Consider the following 20,744-nt stretch of genomic DNA (forward strand, 5'->3'; position numbering starts at 1 on the left):
TTGATGATGTTTTGTATTGCTGCATGCGGTGGTTTCAGTCATTATCAGACCATTTAAGCTGAATTTTGACTCTCAGTTGTTCAGTTCAGGGGATCGTAATGAAGTTGTGATTAAAATAAATTCCAAACTGTGGTTTCCCCCTCACCCCACATACCAGTATCACTGATCACAGATAAACTAAACGCTGTAATGGTCCCTTTTTTAAATGAAGTTCAAAACATGAGGGCAATTACACCAAATGCTTATCGAAATATGGGGATGACGTGCGAAGAACAGTGGACATGAACACCAACAACATTTTGGAGGTTGTGTGTTACTTTCTGAAAATTAAATTCCAGACGGGCCAAAGAATAAACACTTCATAAAAAATCTCCTTACCAGGTCATGAGTTATTTTATTTATCTTCACAAGCAAATTCTTTGTCCCACTACCCACGATTTCTTCAGTTTTTGTTTTCGTAGCCCATAGGCTTATCTATCCCAGCCTAAAGTCTGTTTCCTTTTCTCGACCTCCCTGCAGCTTTCAGCTTGGACACAGAGCAGCCCGACTACGACCTGGACTCGGACGACGATGCGTTTGTTAACAAGCTGAAAAAGAAAATGGAGATCAGCCTCCTGCAGTTTGAGGAGATGATCGATCGGCTAGAGAAGGGCAGTGGACAGCAGGTTGGTACAGTTTCTGTTGACTTGCAGACCGATGCCAAGACAAATGCAGTGAGCTTTTGGAAAAAACTGTGATGACCACATTTAATAGTTGTCAACACAAATTTTAAACCCTTTATGATAACACAGCCTGAGGATAAAAGCCTGGCGTCAGAGAAGTCTCACCCTCACAACTGTGTAAATCTTATATTTATCAAATGAAACTCTGTCTGTATTTCTTAGCTGGTGAGCCTGCCAGAGGCCAAACTGCTGCTAAAGGAGGACGACGAGCTTATAAAGGAGGTCTTTGACTACTGGAGCCGCAAGAGGAAAAACAGCAAGGCCAACTCGCTCATCCCCACCGTCAAGCAGGAGAAGCGGGACGGCTCCAGCACCAGTGACCCCTATGTGGCCTTCCGACGGCGCACAGAGAAGATGCAGACCAGGAAGGTCGGTAATGTTTAAACTTAAATGGCGGTTTGTAAAGAAATGGTTAAACATCAAACTAGTTGCTTTATGATTCAAAAGTTAAGCATTACATACCCTGCACTGCACATTCATATCTTTTATTTTGTTGAAATACTTCTAAAACATCGCGCTTATACCTGCAGGTTGCCATTCTGCTGGGTTTTTCTTCTATATGGATCTGAGCATATATTTAAAGATTATGTTCATGTGTTGCTTCCAAAAAATTTTAACCTTTTAATATAGAACAGGGTCAGTTTCTGACCTAAGTCAGTGTCAAAGTGACTATAACAGGGACAAAAATGGTGCTTTGTCATGTGAGACTGACTTCCTCCTTGCATTAGGTAATTTTCACACAGCCATTAAATTTCACTTCGTCACTGTCTATTGTGAAGCTCGGTCAGATTAGCTCGATCCAGTTTGCTGTATTGTAAATACTGCATGACTCACCTGTGCCGTAGATTCTCAGTATCTCACCCTGACAGGCTGACAAAAGAAGAATGCTGTCGGGCACCGCAACCACATTTAACAAAGCACATCTTACTTCACGTATAGAGTGTATTGTGTCGGGACATAGCTTTGTGTCAGTCACTCAGTCAGTGCAGTGTTTACAGAATGAATTAAAAGTCGAAGTATGAGATCTAGTCTGCTTTTGAATAGTTCTCCATTTGTCTGCTCAACAAGCAGAGCTTCTCTGTGAAATGGTGATTGATGATGGTGCGATGGTTTATTTAGAAAGAGACTAAAGTGCCCGATCAGAGATATTTGAATACATACAGTTCATGACTGTTTGACATATGATGTAGAAATCAGATAAAAATACTCGGATAGTTTGAGCAACACTGCACCTGTTGAAGATAAAATCATCTTAACTGTACATAGACTCCAGTTGATTATTTTTTAATGTACCGATACACACTTACTGAACACAGTGCATTATGAAAGTGTCGTTTCCACTGGACCCTCTCGTGAAGGCTGTGTGTGCCACCAAGTGGTCATTTGAAGAATTTAGCCTTGATCTACCTTTTATGATCTTTGTGATATGTCTGCTTTCATCCAGACAACTTTATAAATGTTCATCAAGAACCTGCCAGATGTCAGTTTTGACTCGAAGCTCTAATGAAGCTGATCATAAAGTTTATATTCAATCATTAGAACTTGTATTCTATGTTTTTTGCTCAGAACCGTAAGAATGACGAGGCGTCCTACGAGAAGATGCTGAAGCTACGCAGGGATCTCAGCCGAGCCGTCACCATCCTGGAGATGATCAAGAGGAGGGAGAAGAGCAAGAGAGAGCTGCTGCATCTCACACTGGAGATCTTTGAGAAGAGGTGAGCCTTCCTCTGGGGCTGAACACAAAATGCATCAGTACAGAAATAAAACAGAAAGCAGCAAAGAAAAAACCTGTTCTACAAAATGAAATGTTTTGTGTTGATCAGTCGAAGCACTTTCAGTTAATCCTTTCCTCGTTTTCTTTTCCAGAAACGTCATGTCAGACTACGGCGGTGAGGTAATGGCAGAGGTGTTGGCTGAGCGGGCATTGGTGAGGCCGCAGATCATTCCCCTGGTCCCCCTCACTAACCAGTACCGACACCAGGACCACATAGACCTCAAGGACTATAAGTCTAAGGTGAGGCTCTTGATAAATGTCTGTTGACATTTTTCATGTTATTTGAAATGTGCACTCAGAACATGCCGGTGAGAAGAGTCATTTATCTACACAGTAGCAAGGGTCACATCGTCAGTCACATTTCAATCTAACTTGAAAAAAAAAAAAGTGCTTTGAAAGGGTAATATTGAGGATATTTTAAGAGGTTTATGTGCAAGATTAAAGTTCTCCTATAGGCATCTTTTTAATGTGCTACAAAGTCTGACAAATCATCTCCTCTTTCCCCCTTTTAGCCCGAGAAGACGGACGTTCCCCGGCAGAAGAGGAAGTATGAGAAGAAGCAGAAGGTGCTGCCTATCTCGTCGGGCCCCCCCCACCATCCGGGTCCTCTCGTCTTCAATGCCAAGGACCTCAACCAGTACGACTTCCCCAGCTCGGACGACGAGCCCTTCTCCCAGGTATATATGCACAGCTCGTACAAACACGGGCGCTCATTCATGCAAAGCCAAGTAGACGATTCTGACCAAGCATGACCGCTCGTCTCACAGAGTGTCAATCACCTGTAGACACTTTTGCTGGATGTTTACAAGTGAATTTTGTGGGTCACATTATTTATTTTCACAAATCGGTGCCAACAGCAGATAGATTCGTTAAGTCTAAAATAGTTAAATTTTGAACCATTGGAAGGCCGGAAAATCACTTTTCTGCACTCATTAATTAAGTCTGTAAGTTGACATGTGACGTTTCTGAAATTCAGGAGAAGCTGATGCAAGTGTTTGTTTGTTTTTCCCAAACCGGCCACTAATTGGGCTTGTGACATTCCCTTGAACACCCCTCGAACAAGTTTTAATACATAGCAACAAACTCCACACCGCCGCTGTCAGCGATTTAAAGAGGCAGTCAGCTCCCCCACTGTCCTTTGTTCTAATACATCGACTCCCAATTGCAAAACCCGGTGGAAAATGTATTAAAACCAGAACCTCTGGTTTCGCTGTTATAAATTCAGCTCCTCAACTGACCTTTTGACTGACCTCTGACCTCTGTGTCCACAGCTGCACTCGGGCTCCTCAGAAGCAGAGGAGGAGAACGACCCAGATGGTGCCTACGCCTTTCGCAGGAAGGCAGGCTGCCAGTACTACGCTGTAAGTACTCTGATCATCACACAGTGTCTATAAAGCATTGTAGAGCTTTACTTCTATATGGTGGTGGATTTAATGTCCCAGCAGTGGAGCCCTGAGGTGTAGATGCCTTTAAATGCTCTTTGTTTCTGTTTTAACCAGTGTTTGCAATCATCCACATCGAGTTGTTGTATTATTACATGCTGTGAATGTAAATGTAATGTAGCAAAGCTGAAGTAATGTGAGGAGTTGGTTATAAAGTCTGTCGAGCAGGATATAAATTCACATCTCAATAATCGACCACTTTAGTGATTTGATAAAAAAAAAAACACTCGCCCGTTTCATTTTTCCTGCTTGATCTTTGTAAATTGACTGGTTGACGTTGAACATCCTGTCTGCTTCCAGGCTCATCAGGATCGTGTGGGTAGCTGGCCGTGGTGTGGACCCTGGGAGGACGGTTTGGCAGAAGCTCGCTTTCGCTACAGTCTCACGACGCTCACCGTGCCGCGGCGCTGCCTCGGCATGGCTCGACGACGCGTGGGCCGAGGCGGCAGGTCAGTGGAATTCCTGTTTCTCAGATTTGCATTTTGCTAGTCAAATGCGCACCTTCGTAATGCCTTGTGCAGTGCTATGCTAGCCATGTAGCATGCTATAATTTCACTTCACATCCCACAGGCCATGGTGGCTAATAGTTGGGCTGCAAATAACTTTTCTTTGCTGGCAAGGAAGGATTCACTTTTGCTTTTAAATCTTACTAGTAGACTTATAAGATGGCTGCTTTGATACATAAACCTTGGAAAGCAGCTGTTCTGAGACAAATTGTTATTATCTACATTATCAGCATTGACATGTCCCGCTGTTGGTGCACATGACCTGACCTTCTCTGTTTCTCGCAGGGTGTTGCTGGACAGGGCGTACACGGACTATGACAACATTTTCCACGGACTGGATCCAGAAATGCTCGACCTGCCTCTTCCCCCCTCTCCACCATCTCCTCCACCTCCTACAACTACTTCACGCTCGCCGGCCACCGACAAGTTTGCCAGTACCTCAGAAACAAATACCTCAGACAGAAGTTCCTCCACCTTCAACTCCTCTCTTTCGTCTCCCTCTTCCACGGACCTCAGTCAGATACTGTTGAATATAAAGTCGTGCCGATGGAGGCACTTTAGACCACGGACACTACCACTACACGAGCTGGACAATGCCCACCCGCTTTTCAGGAAGTTGAGTCGAGGCCTGAAGCGGCCAGTCTCGTCCTCCACAGCTGGGGGACAGCCCTTCGGCTCGCATCGCCCGGTGAGGGTTATCCCTGTACCCGCACCCACTGCTGGTGAGTCGATTGGCTGCACATGGTGGATTCATTCTGTCTGGTTGTCATCACTTTGTATTCATGGCTTGGAGTTGCATACGGCCATCTTTTCTTTGATAAGAGACTTAATTGTAATAACATGCATATACCCGCATACACCACCAGCACCACTTGTCTTCTACCTGAGTTGGTTTCCTGATTGTTGCAAAAAGATAAAATTCCTCGGCCATGCCAACAGTTTGGGTTTTATTTGCTGAAGTGTTGAGATACGCACAGCTGTGATTTCTGCTGTCACCCCACTACAACAGAGGTGAATAAAATCTTGGTAAAAGTTTGTTTTTCCCAGTGACTTTGTCCCAATTACTCTGGGTAATTAGTTTATACATGGAGTGTTTGTTCTGGAAAAAGAGAAAATTAAAAATTAATTAAAAATACCTCTGCAATCAGCTTGCCACGTTTCTGGAAAAGAAAAGCAAACCGAATTAACCACAGCAGCTCAGACTGATCAGCACAAACCATTACATTTGGTAAAGTGGTATGTTGTCTGTGGTTTTTGAAATGTGTTTTGTTAGTGATGACACACACACAAGGCTCGCCACTGAAGGTGGAATGCAATCTTTTGTTAATATGGATTTCATAAAACTGTCATCGAAAAAAGTATCTTCCAGGCACCTACACTGAAGGCAAGAGATCGAGCTGGCTATCCTTAAAAAAAATGTTGATGCCAGTGCCGAGTCTCAAACTCATGCATACAAAACCAGGCCCCTGCACATAGTACGAGAGCACAATGCACAAAGTGGTCCTGCATGCTCTATTCTCCCTGTGCATGTGCAACAGCTCAACTCTCACTCAACTCGTTCAGTTGAGTTTTCAGACTTGGTTGGACGGATTGGGAATATATGATAGGAAGGCTTCTACAGCCATAAATTCTTGAACACGAGCAACTTAAATGACATCCCATTCAGTCCTGATTGTGTTGGAGAGGAGATGTGACGGGATACTACTGTTTTGGTTTAACTGACACTTAAAGAAACGCGTTAGTTCGGAGAGGTAATTGGCAATTATTCATCCGTGAAATTATTCAGGATGAACACTCGCTGCTTCCTTTGTACGTCCAAATTTTCTCTTTTTCCGTTGTTGTAGTGATCATTGTTTCCCTTGGAGTGTTTTAATTGCAGGACCAATCTGCGTCCTGTCACTCAGCTGCATTGTGAAAACAGTTTTTGTCGTTCATCAGGTGCAGCTCTTGCTTGGCATTCACACTGCATCACCTCACACCCCACCCAGTCCGCGAGGTGTCAATTAAGACTGGGCTTGATGAATAAATTCATGAGATGCACAGGATTTGTTGGGCTGTGTGGACACTGAGGCGTGGAGCGCTGAATACAAACTGAATGCCACAGGTCCCTGGTGGTGTTAGTGTGAGGGCAGTCAGGCGGTTGGTGTCTTAATGTTACTACAAGCAGTTTACAGGAGTTGTCTGTTTCATTTGCATGAAAAAACAACTGCCTTTTGATTTCTACTTAAAAAAAACAATCTGATTGTAATCAAAGTGCACTGATGAACAAGAGATTCTGCAAGAAACCAAACCACAACTATAGTCGCTCTGCCCAGATGTGTTCAGTGTGCAGAGAGAAGCCGTTCAGGTGGATTGTAATTAATAGGTGGAGTATTTTTGATTAAATGAGACGGTGTCAGATTGCATTACAATAAGCATGACAGCTCTTCCTGATGGAGGCGTGTCAGAATACGAGCTGCGACTTTCTAATGAGTGAGTCCTGTGAAGTAGACAACTGAAAGGCTCACAGGGAATGAGAATCAATATTGCACTGAGGCTCAAGGCCACGTAATACCTTGAAATGTGGGAATAGGACTTCATAATCAATAGAAAGCCAGTAAACAAAGACTTACGACCATGTTATTTATAGGATAAACAACTGGGATGTAAATCAGACCACGGGTGAACTTTGACATGTACGGAAGAAAGCAGATGTCTGGGAGAAACTGGAATAATTAACAGTAATCAGATTTTTTTTGCTACCCAGTATATTATTTAAATAGAAATACACAGTTACTGTATTTTTTGTGATGTCATTAATTTAGTGCAGCAAGAGTGGTGTGAAAAAGATTTATCCTAAGAACAGTTTGTATATCTGCATTCCTGAATCTGCCGGTTTCCCTTTTTTTAACGACAAACGGACTACCACCGCCTCGTGGTATGGCAAATTATTTCCTCTCATGCAGGCGTGGAACATAGGAGGTTGTTTGTTGTCGGCTGCACTCTTTATGGTGCGTTCAAGTGCAGCTTTTTGGCCGAAACGCAAGCGACACGAGGCGATGCAACAGTCAGTCCCTAGTTCTTCGTTTACAGAGGCATACAGCTATAGAACCACCCAAAGTCTTGAAGATTTGTAAAAGGAAGAAATGGTTTGAATTTGCTGCATCACGAAACTGATATATTTATTTATATATGAACATATTTATGATGTGTGTTGTCATGGGACAACCTCACGTAACAGTGAGATTTGTTTAACGTTGGGTTTCCCAGGGCTCCACGTGGATCTCATGCCACTTAAGTTCCCAAGAGGCTGCAGCAGGTGTGGCCACAAAGTCTTAACAATAAGAGCCAAAAATATCTGCGCCATATTTAAGGGCCACGTCAAATCACACACACGACCTTTGCATGCACGTACACAAAGTGTTCTTGGTCATCCTTAATGGTTCAGCTGCCCTTTTACAAACCTCATCACAACTCGGCCATCGTGTTTCTCAGCAGAAGACTTGGTTCAGTCTCAACATTTAGTCCGGTACATGAGAGTCTTATGTTATCTATGATGGTATGAATCTTAATTTCCGATTTCTCATCTCTCTCAGCTTTCACAGCCGAACAGTACCAGCAGCATCTGGAGCAGCTGGCCCTGATGCAGAAACAGCAGCTGGAGCAGATCCAGCTGCAACAGCAAGCCAACAGCACCACCACTGCAAACAGCACACACGTCAGTATCCCACAGTCGCTCCAGGTTGTCACGCAGAAATTGATATTCACTCTCTTCAGTGACTTCAACAGTTTTTCTTCTCCCCCGACAGGGCCTGGCAAATACGTTGGACCAGGCCAGCGCTCAGTTGGCCGCCTCGGCCCTCGTCACCACCGACCAACTGCTGGCTCTCAAAACCAAGGAGGAGCTAGCCCTGGGAGGCGGAGTCAACGGCGTCCTCTCCCCCTCAGGTATGACAACCCTCCCACCGAGATGTTTTAAACTTTCGAAGAAGGACTATTGTAAAAAAAACAACACCTGATATGAAAAAAGGTTAAAGACGCAGGAAAATAGGATAATTCTAACAATTTATGTGTGAAAGGTAGCTTGAAAAGTGCTTGAATTTTACTCCTAAAAAGCTGTACAAACCCTCAAAGAGACGTTGTCAGTCACAGGAATAGCTTGAGTAATTATCCTCATTTTATTCCATTAGATGGTCATTGGTCTCGATTATTTACTGCCTTGTTTCTCTGATGACCATCTTGATTATTCACAACCACAGGCAGCATTGGGAGCGTTTTATTACTGTCAGTATTTGCCAACACTTACCCCAACATGTGATTATTTGAACCTCCCAAAATCTAATTTGTTTTGAAAAACAATGCAGCCGCAAAGTTGTGGAAACTAAAAGCAATTCAAATTTAGAGTGCACTTCACCCGAGAGCAGCAACACAGTGACACTGAACAGACAAAGCAAACAATGAGAGTAAAGTAATTACAGGCCCAAAACTCATAATGGAGTGCAGTGAAAGAGCAGATAACGGCACAAAGCACACTGAACAAAACCTGCAGCACTAAACCCCCAACAACAGATGTCATTTCAGGCAGCAGGATTTAGGAGATAACTGTGAAAAAGTGACAAAGTAGAATTTCCATTTGAGATTATTGTGCAGATGAGAACGGTGCACCAAGGATCTGTCCTTCACAGATAAAACTCAGTCCGATAACCGTTGTGAGAGAATTTTAGTTCTAACGTTTACTGTCTCGTGACGGTGGTGAAAAGAAATGAATCCAGCTCATAAATGACCTTCTGTCTGAAAGAAATGAGCACAATATTAAATATCTGCTAAGTTTTAAAGTTAAGATGTGTGCAGAGGTTTAAAAGATGTCACACCAGCTCAGCACATTTCCAATGGCTGCTTTTTTTTTGGTTGTAAAGGAAAACTAATCACAGTTTGAGACATTTTAGAAGCTTTATGTACTTTAAAACTTCTCAGAACGCACTCAGAACAGTTGCTAATGAAAACCCTCCATCTCCAAACCCCAACTCCACCCCTGTCACCAACCATATCCCCCTCCCCCACCACTGCCCGGCCTCTTTTGACCCCTCAGGTGTCTACAAGGGCTTGCACCTCCCGAGCACAGCGTCCCCTTCCCCCGCTGCCCCGGCGCCTCCCACCACTACCCCGACACCTGCCTCGCTCCACCCCTGCACCACCAGCAGCTCCACCAGTACCAACAACGGCACCGCCCACCCTGCCAACACCACAACCACTACCGCCACCACTCAGGTCCTGCTGGGAAACAACAACAGCCACCGTCTGGGGGTCCCAACCGGCAAGCGTGTCCACGCCCCCCGGACGCTGAGCGCCACCATGTCGACATCCGCCTTAAAGCTCGCCCATGCAGCAGCCGCCACCGCCAACTGTCAGAAACCCAAGGTCACTACAGCCTCGGCCTCGCCGCTGGACATGGTGCCCAGGTGAGAACAGACTCGCAGCCGGTGGGAGAAAGACCAGGTCGGCCAGTCTGCGGACCAGAGCCCAGCATAGTCTGCTCAGATGAAAGGTGACACGTCAGAGGAAAATATCAGCTATAAGAACGTTTTTTAGAAAATACTTGTACAAGACAGAAAAGTATTAATACAAATGTAATCACAGCTGCTCCAGATGAAATAAGATATCCTGTTTACATCTCCACACTTTGAACAGAATGGTGCCAACAAACAAAACAATACAACAATAGAAGATATGTTGAGCTCTTGGCACTTTATTTAGCCAACTGGTCAAACTTGTGTACTTACCAGAAACACAACTGCTGGAGTTACTAAACAGAAGAAAAGCCTTTTGTTATTTTCTCCCATGAAACTAGTTTATGACCTTTACCAGTGTCATTTACAAGCACTTAGTGGCTTCAGTGTGTAGATGTTCCAGAAACAGTTTAAATTAGAGATATCACCCATAGTTTGTGAAAGTTTAAGCCGAATAGCCCAGTTATTCTTTATTGATGTTCATAAGTTTATAAGAAATGCAGTTAAATAATTTTATGGGTCCCGTTATACATTTCTGGCCTCAACTATATCTCTAAATAAAGGACAGTAAGTGACCACTTAAGCGCTTTTCCACTGTAGGAGGATTGGTTGCATTGGTTCTGCCATTTTTTCCATTGTTCTGTCTGGTTTGGAACAAAACTTTGGCAAAATTAAATATAACCATGATTCAATTAGATGTCAACTATTAAATTAAATGACAAGGAAAATAATTGTTACCTGCAACCCTGTTGTTTTATGTTATAACCTCATTTATTTGTGTAAATAAATGCTTACTCTTAATTTGATGACACCAACAGATTTCAAACAAGTTCAGATGACCGTGGGTTTGTTCTTGTTTTTGAAATTAGTCTTTATACGGCGTTCTGCAAGCGCCTGGTGCTTTGAGTGAATGCTGCAGAGCGTTTGTGGTACAACACACAGCCATCCAGGCGTCCAGGGAAAAATATTAGTATTGAACTCATTTCGAGTTGGTCAAGACTGCTGCATTTTTAAAAGCATATATTACAAACGGCCCAGTTTGTAAGAGCCACAGCTGAAGTTAGGACATGAGAAGCCTCAGATTTCGGGTTTCACTTCTTGCAGAATAAGTCTATTTGTACATTAGAGTTAACTATTTTAAATGCCGACTGCTCGCCGTGCGTCTTACCGTCTTTTGTCTTCTTCTGCCCGCAGGGAGAATCACGAACAGGACAAGCCAGCACTGAACAGTCTATCAGAGAACACAATGGCCATGGAGGTTACGTAGCCTCCCGTACGCAGCACGGGGGAAGCGTGACTCCTTTGTCGTTGTTTTTTTTTTAGGTGCTATGCATCGTTCGTTAGTCGTGAAAGCAACGTGGCGGCGGAATGAGCACGGCAAGGCTGGGTTTCCATGGTAACTGTTTTGGGACTTAATTGCAATGCTCGTCTCGTACAAATTTTTTTTTTCCTCTCTCCCCCCCATTTCCCTATTTGTTACTGTTAATAAGAGATCGTCTGTAAATTCTTAATATGGCAATTATATGTACAGTACTGCATATTTGTAATACCCCCTCCTCCCACTCCCTGTTCTTGTATATAACATTACTTGAATACAGAAATTGTTCATTTGTGATGTTTTGCACTCGAGATATTAAAAAAAAAAAAGAGAAAAAAAATCAGAATTAAAAAGAGAAAACGACAAACTGCAACTGGTGCGAGTATGAGGTGTGAAAGTTGTACCACAGAAAAATGTATGTCATCACATGCATGGTGCGGAAACCTGCTGTTTGATCTATTTATTGTGCCGTGTTTACAAAAGGGTTTTTTTTTTTTTTTTCCGTTCATGTTTTTTTAATTTTTTAAATCCTTTTTTTTTTGTTTCTTTTTATACACTGTACCCCTCACCGGTTCCCCGTGCTGTAGTCAGTGTTTAGCTAGATTTAAAAAAAAAACAAAACTCTGTATTCTTTTGGATGTTGTGAACATGGCCGGGGGGCTCGCCCCGATTTCTGTCGGGCGTTTCTTCCATGATGTTCCCATGTGTCATGTTGAATCCATGGAGACATGCATTCATACGGATTCGGGCGCAGGGCGGCAGAAGAAAGACGACGGGTGTGAATTTGTTTGTTGTAGGCATCAGTTTGTCAGTGGGTTAATCAGTTTCCACAAAGCTCTTCCATACGTATATTATTCCTGAGACAAGTAACAAAATAATGGGGATGACGACTCTTTCCCAGAAGACTTTGCTGCTTCTGACTTATCTAAGCACTATATAATTTGTTTTTTTAATTGATTGATGCTGCTTTTGTATGATTTTTGGCCTCTGGTTTGCACCAGACGGCCTCTTTACTTTTTCTTTCCTCTAAAAGATAATCCCCCACCTTCTCATCATTTTTTTAAAAAATAAATATTTTTGTATCTCCCACTTTTTTTTTTTTTTTAATTTTTAATTCCCCTCACAAAAGACTTCATTTTTTTGTTACTTGTTGATCTTTAAGAAAAGAAAAAAAAACTAAGGGAGTAAGAAAAAAAAAAAATGCAGTAACTGACATTTATTATCATTCCAGCTTCTACATAATAAGGAAGAAAACATGTATTAATTAAAAAAAGAAGAAGACAGTTTTCTCTACTTTTAAAAACTCTCCAGAAGGCTGCGAGGCCATGAACCACAAGTTATCGGGTGCCTTCATTTGGGAAAAAAATAAAAAACCTTAAAAAAAAACAACAAATCACTCTCTTCTGTGAAGAGTTTGGTACTGAACAAGGCTACTTGTAGTTTTTCTTTGTCTGTACCACAATCCCAATGCCCATTCCAATGGCCCAGTTGATTCATGAGTTTTTGTTTTGTTTTTGTAGACCCTTCCTCCACACACACACACACAAACACAAACACAAACACACACGGGAAAGACTAAGAATCCTCTTGAATTGTCACAAAATGAAATAAAAATCCAGGGCATTATGTGTTTTGACCAGCGTGTCTCGTTTTTTTGTCGTCTTTGTCTTGAATGGGTGTGTGTGGTGGGAATAACGGGCGAAGTTTGTACAGCCTTTGTTTGGTGGCTGGAGGTGAATAATGCGCTTCAATCCCTTTTGGCTCGGATCCAGCCGCCTACGATGCTGTGATCTATTTTGGGGGTTTAGTTGTGTCGTGTCTATATCCAGGTGAGGACATGAATGAGTGTCTGTCACCAGGTAGTTTGGCAACAAACCAACAATCATGTGAACGTCATGACTGTTTGCTTTTAGGTTTATCGGCTCAGGTAAAGATGGAAGACTCAATGTTCAGTGTACTAGAACTGGTTCTGTACATATTTGGGTTTAAATTAAAATGTCCATGTCTCCCTGTTCATAAATTGAGAAAAAATAGAATAAATGTTACTCTTCAGTCTCAAATCAGAGGCGTTTCACCAGTGAGTCGGGTTAATACATCTCAACAGAAGTGAAATTCAGAATGTTGATTAACTATAAATGTTGTAACCAACTTATACTTAACTCAAGCTATGAGATTGTAAAACAATGACATAAGCTTCTATACAGCATGTACGGATTATATGAACCTTGTTTTATGAAAAACATGTTTTGTTCACAGTACTACACTACCCACAATCCTAAAGTGTTGCCATGAAAATGTGTACTGCACCTGTAAAAGTCATGTCGGCTGGCCAGTTCCTGCTCCCACGATCAGATCGTTGGCGTTAAAGTCTTGAACTTTTGCTCTTTTATTATGTTTTTAAAATTATTTTTTGCTTTGAATCAAATGTTTTATGGTCACTTGGTAAGAAGTGAACTCACCACTTCTTAAAATAAATTGCGTTGGTGCTGGAAGTTCATAAAGCAACTGAAAAGTTTCCACGGTGACTTAATTCAAAATGATTGTGTGGATGTTTCAGTCGGATCGGTTTCAGCCACATGAGCATTGGATGAAGTTAACAAGATGCGTCTGACTCAATAAAAATCAGATCAGGAAAAAAATAATTTTAAAGTTTTACCGATAGTTACACAAGGAATAAATAACATGCATAATGTATACGGTGAATTAAATCAGACTATTGATCTTCATGAAAAATACTTAAGCTGCATCATAAGCTGAGAGGCAACACAGAAGTGTTTCTACGTTTAAATCCCTGTCGACCTTCTTAACATGTATAAATTAAGCAGAGTTTGTAGTTGTGAACAGAGGTAATGAGATCAATGCAACAAATCGGTGTGTTTTATCAGATTTCTCTGTAACAGCGAGGTGGTTCAGGACCAGACGACGGCTCTGATGTAGAAAAAAGCAGCTACAGAATCTTTTTTCTTTGATTGCACGCTGCTGCATTGCGGTGTAACCTTGAGCCCGTCGAAAAAGAAACTTTCATAAATTTGTTCTTCTCCTCGGCGCCTGGAAAAAAAAAAAAAGGGGGCCAGCTGGGAACACTGTAGCTGTTTACCTGTGGCTCTCATTCGCTGAGGTAAACACAAATTGAGTAGGATAAGGGGACGACATTTAAATGTAAATTCTGCTTCTTAGCGGAGGGAAAGGAGGAAAGTTGATAAAGCGCCGGAAAATAAATGAGGCGAGCCGAGTCCGACTCCCGAAGAGAGATTGGGTTTAACGTGCGTCTCGCTTGATCATATTTGGATCTGTGCCTGTAAATTGCCTGTTTCAAACGGGCAGAGAGAGAAAAACTGTCGGTGCAGAAAGAGCTGCGTTAAATAGTCTGAGAGCAACAAATCTGACTGTGGTCTGCTTGTTTTAAAGCTGCACTACGTAGTACGTTTTAATCAGAAGACAAAGATCTTTTTTATGCCTTAACAAACTAAATAAATAAACTGTTGAATAAACTGAATAAACAAACTGACCTTAAAGGACAACACAATCTCACACTGTTTATATTTGTTTATATGTGGTGGACCCTGCCACCTTTCAAGCTTCAAACAGTGTTCTGGGATCTGATTTTCCTCTGAGAGCAGCTTGTTGATTCACTTATGGAAAAAAATAAATATGTCTGAGTTTGTATACCGACGTAGGGCCCCTTTAATGAAGCGACAAAGCGAGAGGTAAACACATCTTAGCAAAGAAGGAAAGGGAAGGAGTTGGCTTTTGTATCAAACTATCAACCCGTATCTTGTGTGTGTTAAAGTAATTTCAGTTTAAGACCTGTAATCTGATGGAAAAGCATCTGAAAATCAACCATTAAAGGGGCATTATGTAGTTTTGGGGAAGAAATTCAAACTCAGGATTTTAATATTTACAATATGAATGAGGAAATAATCCAAACTATATATTTATTTTTTCCATAACTGAATAAACGAGCTGCTCTCAGAGGAAAATAGGGTCCCCAGAACACTGTTCGAAGCTAGAAAGGTGGCAGGGTCCGCCAAAAACAGTAGTTGAAGTTGCATTGTCCCGTAATGAAAACAAAACAAGTGTTTATTTAGTTTGTTTGGATAAAAAAAAAAAGTTTTTTCTCTTCTGATTAAAATTTTACTCCCCAAAACTACGTAGTGCTCCTTTAAAAGCCGGCAGACACAGCTCTTCATGAGTTACATCTGTATGAATGCTGAAGTCTGAACACCTGGACCCCTCCTCTCAGGTGTAATTTGTCCGGACCTGGTACCGTCTCGATCTTCAGACATCTTGAGTTTGTTTGTTTTTCTAACAAATGAGCAGTTTGACATTTTGTGTGAGAAGTCAGGCTGACCCGAGCCAAGTTGTTGTGGGCGCGCGAGGAATTTATTATTCGCCGCCCACGTCCATATTTTCCCCAGATGGCCGGTGATTCAGAGTGTTTGTATAAAACAGAATTAAACAGCTTGTGATGAGTTTGACCTCCGGACCTCGAGGTTTCACAGCAGCACCTGAGACGGGAGCGAACCACAAGAGATTTAATGCTGCTTTTTTCTTTCCTCCTCTCTGAAATAACACGTGACAGTGTTCAGATTCTCCAACTTCTATCAGTGAGTCATGTTGTTGCACTGGGTCAACATTTCATACAACGTTTCATACACATTACATCAACATTTCTACAATCAGATTACATTTATATGAGCTGGTTTCTTTATGAGGAGGAGGAGGAGGAGGAGGTTGTGTTGGTGTGACACCTGCTGCCAAGCGAGAGACCGATGTTTGCTTCCCGTTTCAGCCGAGCAACCTTCTGATATTTTTAACGAGACATCTGAATCGTGCTGACTAAACCAGGTATTCTGAGCCAAAACATGATCTCTCTCTAACCTAACCGGGTGTTTTTGTGGCTTAAGGACAGCAGACCTGAAGCACAGAGAAGTAGCTGATGGGCTCGTGTCAGACGAGGATAATAACCAGCTTTATCCTTCAAGGGACAGCTCACCCCAAAATTAAAAATACATAATCCTCTCCCTACCTGTGGTGTTATTTATCCTTCTAAATTGTTTTGTTGTTGAGTTGCCAAGTTTTGGGGATATCGAGCGTAGAGAAGTCTGCCTCCTCTCCAATATAATGGCACTGGAACATGTGTTTTTTTGATTTTGAGGTGAACTGTCCCTTTAAACATGGTAAAGGAACAGTCATCAGTCAGTAATCGCCTCTCTTTATGTTCAGATAAACTTGTGTTTCCATCTCTGTAAGCGTCACAGACATCAGTGGTGTGTCTCGCTGTATAAGCTGGTAGTAAATGAGAGCTCGGTGGTGCTGGCAGGTGCTCTGAGCAAGGTTATTTTCTATAGAGCTCAATCAAAGCCACAGAGATGGAGGCACAAAGAGCCTTTCACACCCGGCCTCATTATCTGTGCTCTTGGCTCGCATGTATACTGACTTTATCTCTCCCGGCCACCTTCATCTCCATCTATAGTCGCGGCTTTTCAATTACCAGGGGCCCTAATGAACAGCAGACGTACTCAGTGGAGACATTGTGGACGGGCAAGGCTCATTAAGGCTAATGAGCCAGAGGGCAAATAGGGATGATCAAGGTTGTCTGCAGCGGCCCCGATCACGTTGACCAAATATCTGTCTGGTTCCTGAGCACGCACTCAGAGCGTGGAGCGTCTCGGCCTTTGTTCTCTTCACTTGAAAGTGTCCGTCGCCGTCCGTCCGTCACTCCGCCGAGGCTGCACTGCGCTCTGATCGGCCCTCTGGATTGTGTGTTCGTAAATTAAATTAGTGGTTTGTCAGCCTCTGTTTTTTTTTTTCTCGAGTTCTCTGAGGTTTTTATAATTAAATCAGTAAACCAAAAGGAACGTTCGCAATATGTTTGTAGCACCGCAGTCAATAACTACGGCTGATTAATCTCAATATGTCTGCACCGCGGGGTCCTTCGATACGTAGTTAAAAGTTTGCAGAAAGAAAATAAATCCCGGATAATGTTTTCTCCCACTGAAAGAAGCCGAGAAGCCAAATAAATCTGCTTTTCTTTACCTCCACAGGTCTGGAAAACATGTTTTGGTGGCACATTTTAATAAGGCAGCCTGAAAAATGATTCATAATAAGCATATACTAATGCTTTACAGGTCAGTTAGAAGCCATTTATACCTTAAGTTGTGTAAATATGTGAAAAATGTCCTTTTGCTTGTATTTATTCTCTCTGTTTCATCATAAATGTTGATAATCATGAGTGAATGTTTGTGGTTTTCTCACTGAATCGGTCATAAAGAGCCAATAAAACTGTAATAAATCACTTTTTAAGGTTTTTTTAAAATAATAATCCACATTAGAGCAATAAATTATACAAGTTATTAAATACGTTCTGGCTTCAACGCTGCAAATCTTTACAAGAAGATAAAGATCCAACCCAGTGAATGTTTGCGATTTACATTTAAGTTTGTTTTTGTTGCAGCTTTACATTTCTTTAGGTTCAATTAAAATTTTTATCTCTTACCACGCTGTGCTCGTGCTCTGGTTAGCTTCAGGCACAGAAACCGCTCGGTCAGGGTTCGGAAAAGATCATCTTTTGGCTCAAAACATCTGGTTTTGTTTTGCAGAAACACAGCTGGAGATGTCTCAGTATTAAAAACATCCAGCGGTTTCACGCTTGTGAATGCTAAAAACGCCATCTGGAACAGGCCTCTTCTCTGGAAATGTTGATTTGATACATATGAGACAAACATTTAACAGAAACTTAACACGCAAACATTTTATTCTGGCAACTGAGCTGAAAGATTCATCGGAGGGATTTTCCTGATTGAATAAGGAAGAAGAAGTGTGGAAGATAAACACCAAACAGCCTTAAAGTTGCTCTCGTAAATGGCCTCTGACTTTTCTATAGAGCATTATTAAATTATTTATACCTACAAACCTTTATAGACTTTAACAACATAACATTTTGGACAATATAAAGGTCTAAAACATCCAGCTTGCAGCCAAACGTGACTCAAATAGCATTTTATAACATACCGCTGAGTCCAAAGCAACTGGATCTGCTGTTTCCTTTTTTCTTTGGATTACCAATCGAAGACATCTTCACCACACAGACTGAAAACCTTCACAGACACGCAAAATAGCATTCGATTTCCACATTGATGTCAACTGTGGACAGAAATTCGGGCTGGATTTGGATGAAAACTGCAGACGGTCTCTGGTGGAAGACATTCGAGGCGCCGCACGAGAAAAAGTCGTTCGAACAAAGAACAAAGAAAAATGTCAGCCCCCAGTTTTCGTGTCAGAAAGGTGAGATGGGAGCGCTGCTGATGAAGTGTGCTGACGCCTTCAGGGTGACAAACATGCAACACTGCTGTCCATCACAGACTCAGTTCATATCTGAGAGAGACACAGAAACCTTAAAGATAATGAGAAAAAAACTGAAATGGATCTCCTGGGCTAACAGAGCCGATCTCGAGCCAAATGAAATGAGACAAAAGTCATTTAAATGATAATGGATGTAAACATTACACCAGTCGCATTGTGCTAATTTTCAAAGCGAACGCAAGCGGCAGCAGAAAAACTACAGAGCGAGGGATGTTTTTCTGCCTCTCGGTGAGAAGTGATGAAAACAGCCGTAACTCTTGAGACAGCGAAGCCGAGACGAGGGGATGAAATCCAGAGTGAAAGATGAGAAGAGAGTCTTTGTGAGAAGATGTGACAGGTAAAGAAACATGTAGAGTCTGGCCTGAAGGGAGGGCGGCGAGGAGACGCTGCAACACGTGTCCAGTGTGTCACCATTAACAGGCTGAAGCAGCACAATTCATCCCACACAGAGGGATCACTGCGCATTTTCTTTTAATAAGAGTACAAACGGCAGCTCGTGTCAACGCGACCACAGAGCAGAACTCAATTATAAGTTTCTGATTGTGTCAGCAGAACCTCCTCGGAAAAAAAAGGCAGCTCTGTGCTCAGGGAATCCTAATTCACAGCCGCCCACGTGCTCCGCTTCTGTAGATCTCATATTCCCCCGGTTCCCTGGAGGGGAGGCAGGATGAAGGCAGGATTATTGGTTACACGATTGCATTATGTCTGTGTGTGTGTGTGTGTGTGTGTGTGTGTGTGTGTGTGTGTGTGTGTGTGGAGGAGGAGGGTGTGACAGGGAGATATTTCCATGTAAACTTGTTAATTCAAGGTGTGAGAGATGAGAGAGAGTGTGACTGTGTGAGTGAAATCAGTGCATTATTTATGTGTGAGCATGCTGATTCAAGCTGTGTGTGTGTGTGTGTGTGTGTGTGTGTGTGTGTGTGTGTGTGTGTGTGTGTGTGCGTGTGTGTGTGTGTGTTTACGACGGGATTCAGGTCAGGTTTTCTTCACTTCTTCTGTTTTTTCCTCTTCTTCACAGACGCCTCCTCACGCTCTCTCCCAATAATAAAAGTTTATTCACGTAATTAAAATGAACCAATTAAATTACAAAACCAACACTGTTTTGATTCTGCTAACGAGTATCGTGGCATCAAAGTCTGATAAATCTCCTTCCTCTGAGCGTCGCTGAGTCACGCCGTCGTACCGGATGACGTGTCGCTTCATCATCGTGAACACAAACTGTAGTTGATTCTGCTGCTGCACCGTCCTGCTGCTGTAAAGACCCACCAGAGCAACAAAATGTGGATTCATCCGCCGCTGAAAATAGTCCCCAACAAAAGCATGAATTGGGAATTATTTAACCTTTATCAAAAAAATGACACAAGTTATTTACGAGGTGTTTTTAAAGGTTTACATCTTCAGGAGGAGCTAGTGGGCTTCGAGCTGAGAGACACAGACAGAGAAGGGAAGGAAGGATTAAACAGATGATGAACTCTGCTAAGAGTAACATAAATAAAGAATATGGCCGGCTCCATCCCTTAGAGACAAAATGTGTTGTTGAGTTTAAGATCAATAACAGATAATAAACAGTGTTTGACCTCAAAACACTCGATTCTCGTTCAACATCACTGAGCTGAACAGTTTTAATTGGATCTACGAGGACTTTGTTACTCAAAACAGAAGGTGTTTGAGTATTTATACTAATATCATGTTTCAGTGGTTTTCCGTGCACCACAGATGAAATCTTGTTGACTGAACCTCAGCAGATGAAACCAGAAACTGTCTGCACAGCTGGATACGACCAGGCAAAATGATGCAACGGTGTAATTTCATGTAATTTAGCTGAGCTGCCCCTGAAACACGTCGGCGTCCTCAGTCTCTCTTAGCATTTAGATGTTTCATGAATTTTTAATGTTTCTTGCTTCGAAGCCTCTGAGCTCGAAGAGAGTTTGTGTCGAACTCAGTGAAGGAAATGAGAAAAACTTTGAGTTTTTGGTTGAAGGACACGAGTTAAATGTGTTTTCTGTGGTGGTGAGGACGCTGATTCAAGCTGTGCATTGCTTTAATCAAAGGTAGTTTGTCGTGGGCATCAAACCAGCAGCTCCTCAGCAGCATCAGGCTCCAAACTGCCTCCAGAGTCATGACATGTTTA

The 20,744-nt window shown here is 42.3% G+C and overlaps 1 protein-coding gene across 3 annotated transcripts in view; it reads left to right on the forward strand.

Annotated features, from left to right (window-relative positions):
- The window catches only part of LOC311266215 (enhancer of polycomb homolog 1-like), a 32,114-nt gene extending 19,240 nt beyond the window's left edge, over nt 1-12,874 (forward strand). For 2 of the 3 annotated variants that reach the window (XM_084368476.1, XM_084368475.1), the window contains 12 exons: nt 520-665; nt 885-1,091; nt 2,289-2,437; nt 2,589-2,736; nt 3,009-3,173; nt 3,768-3,857; nt 4,239-4,387; nt 4,730-5,166; nt 8,020-8,141; nt 8,233-8,371; nt 9,513-9,882; nt 11,125-12,874. In XM_084368476.1, coding sequence (XP_084224602.1) covers nt 520-665; nt 885-1,091; nt 2,289-2,437; nt 2,589-2,736; nt 3,009-3,173; nt 3,768-3,857; nt 4,239-4,387; nt 4,730-5,166; nt 8,020-8,141; nt 8,233-8,371; nt 9,513-9,882; nt 11,125-11,197 — 2,195 coding nt within the window. In that variant the 3' untranslated portion in view covers nt 11,198-12,874. The remainder of the gene's footprint in view (nt 1-519; nt 666-884; nt 1,092-2,288; nt 2,438-2,588; nt 2,737-3,008; nt 3,174-3,767; nt 3,858-4,238; nt 4,388-4,729; nt 5,167-8,019; nt 8,142-8,232; nt 8,372-9,512; nt 9,883-11,124) is intronic. The other variant, XM_084368477.1, reaches the window with a different exon arrangement.
- Nucleotides 12,875-20,744: the final 7,870 nt, after the last annotated feature.

Source organism: Pagrus pagrus, assembly GCF_965226575.1.
Source record: "Pagrus pagrus genome assembly, chromosome: 12".
Lineage (NCBI taxonomy): Eukaryota > Metazoa > Chordata > Actinopteri > Spariformes > Sparidae > Pagrus > Pagrus pagrus.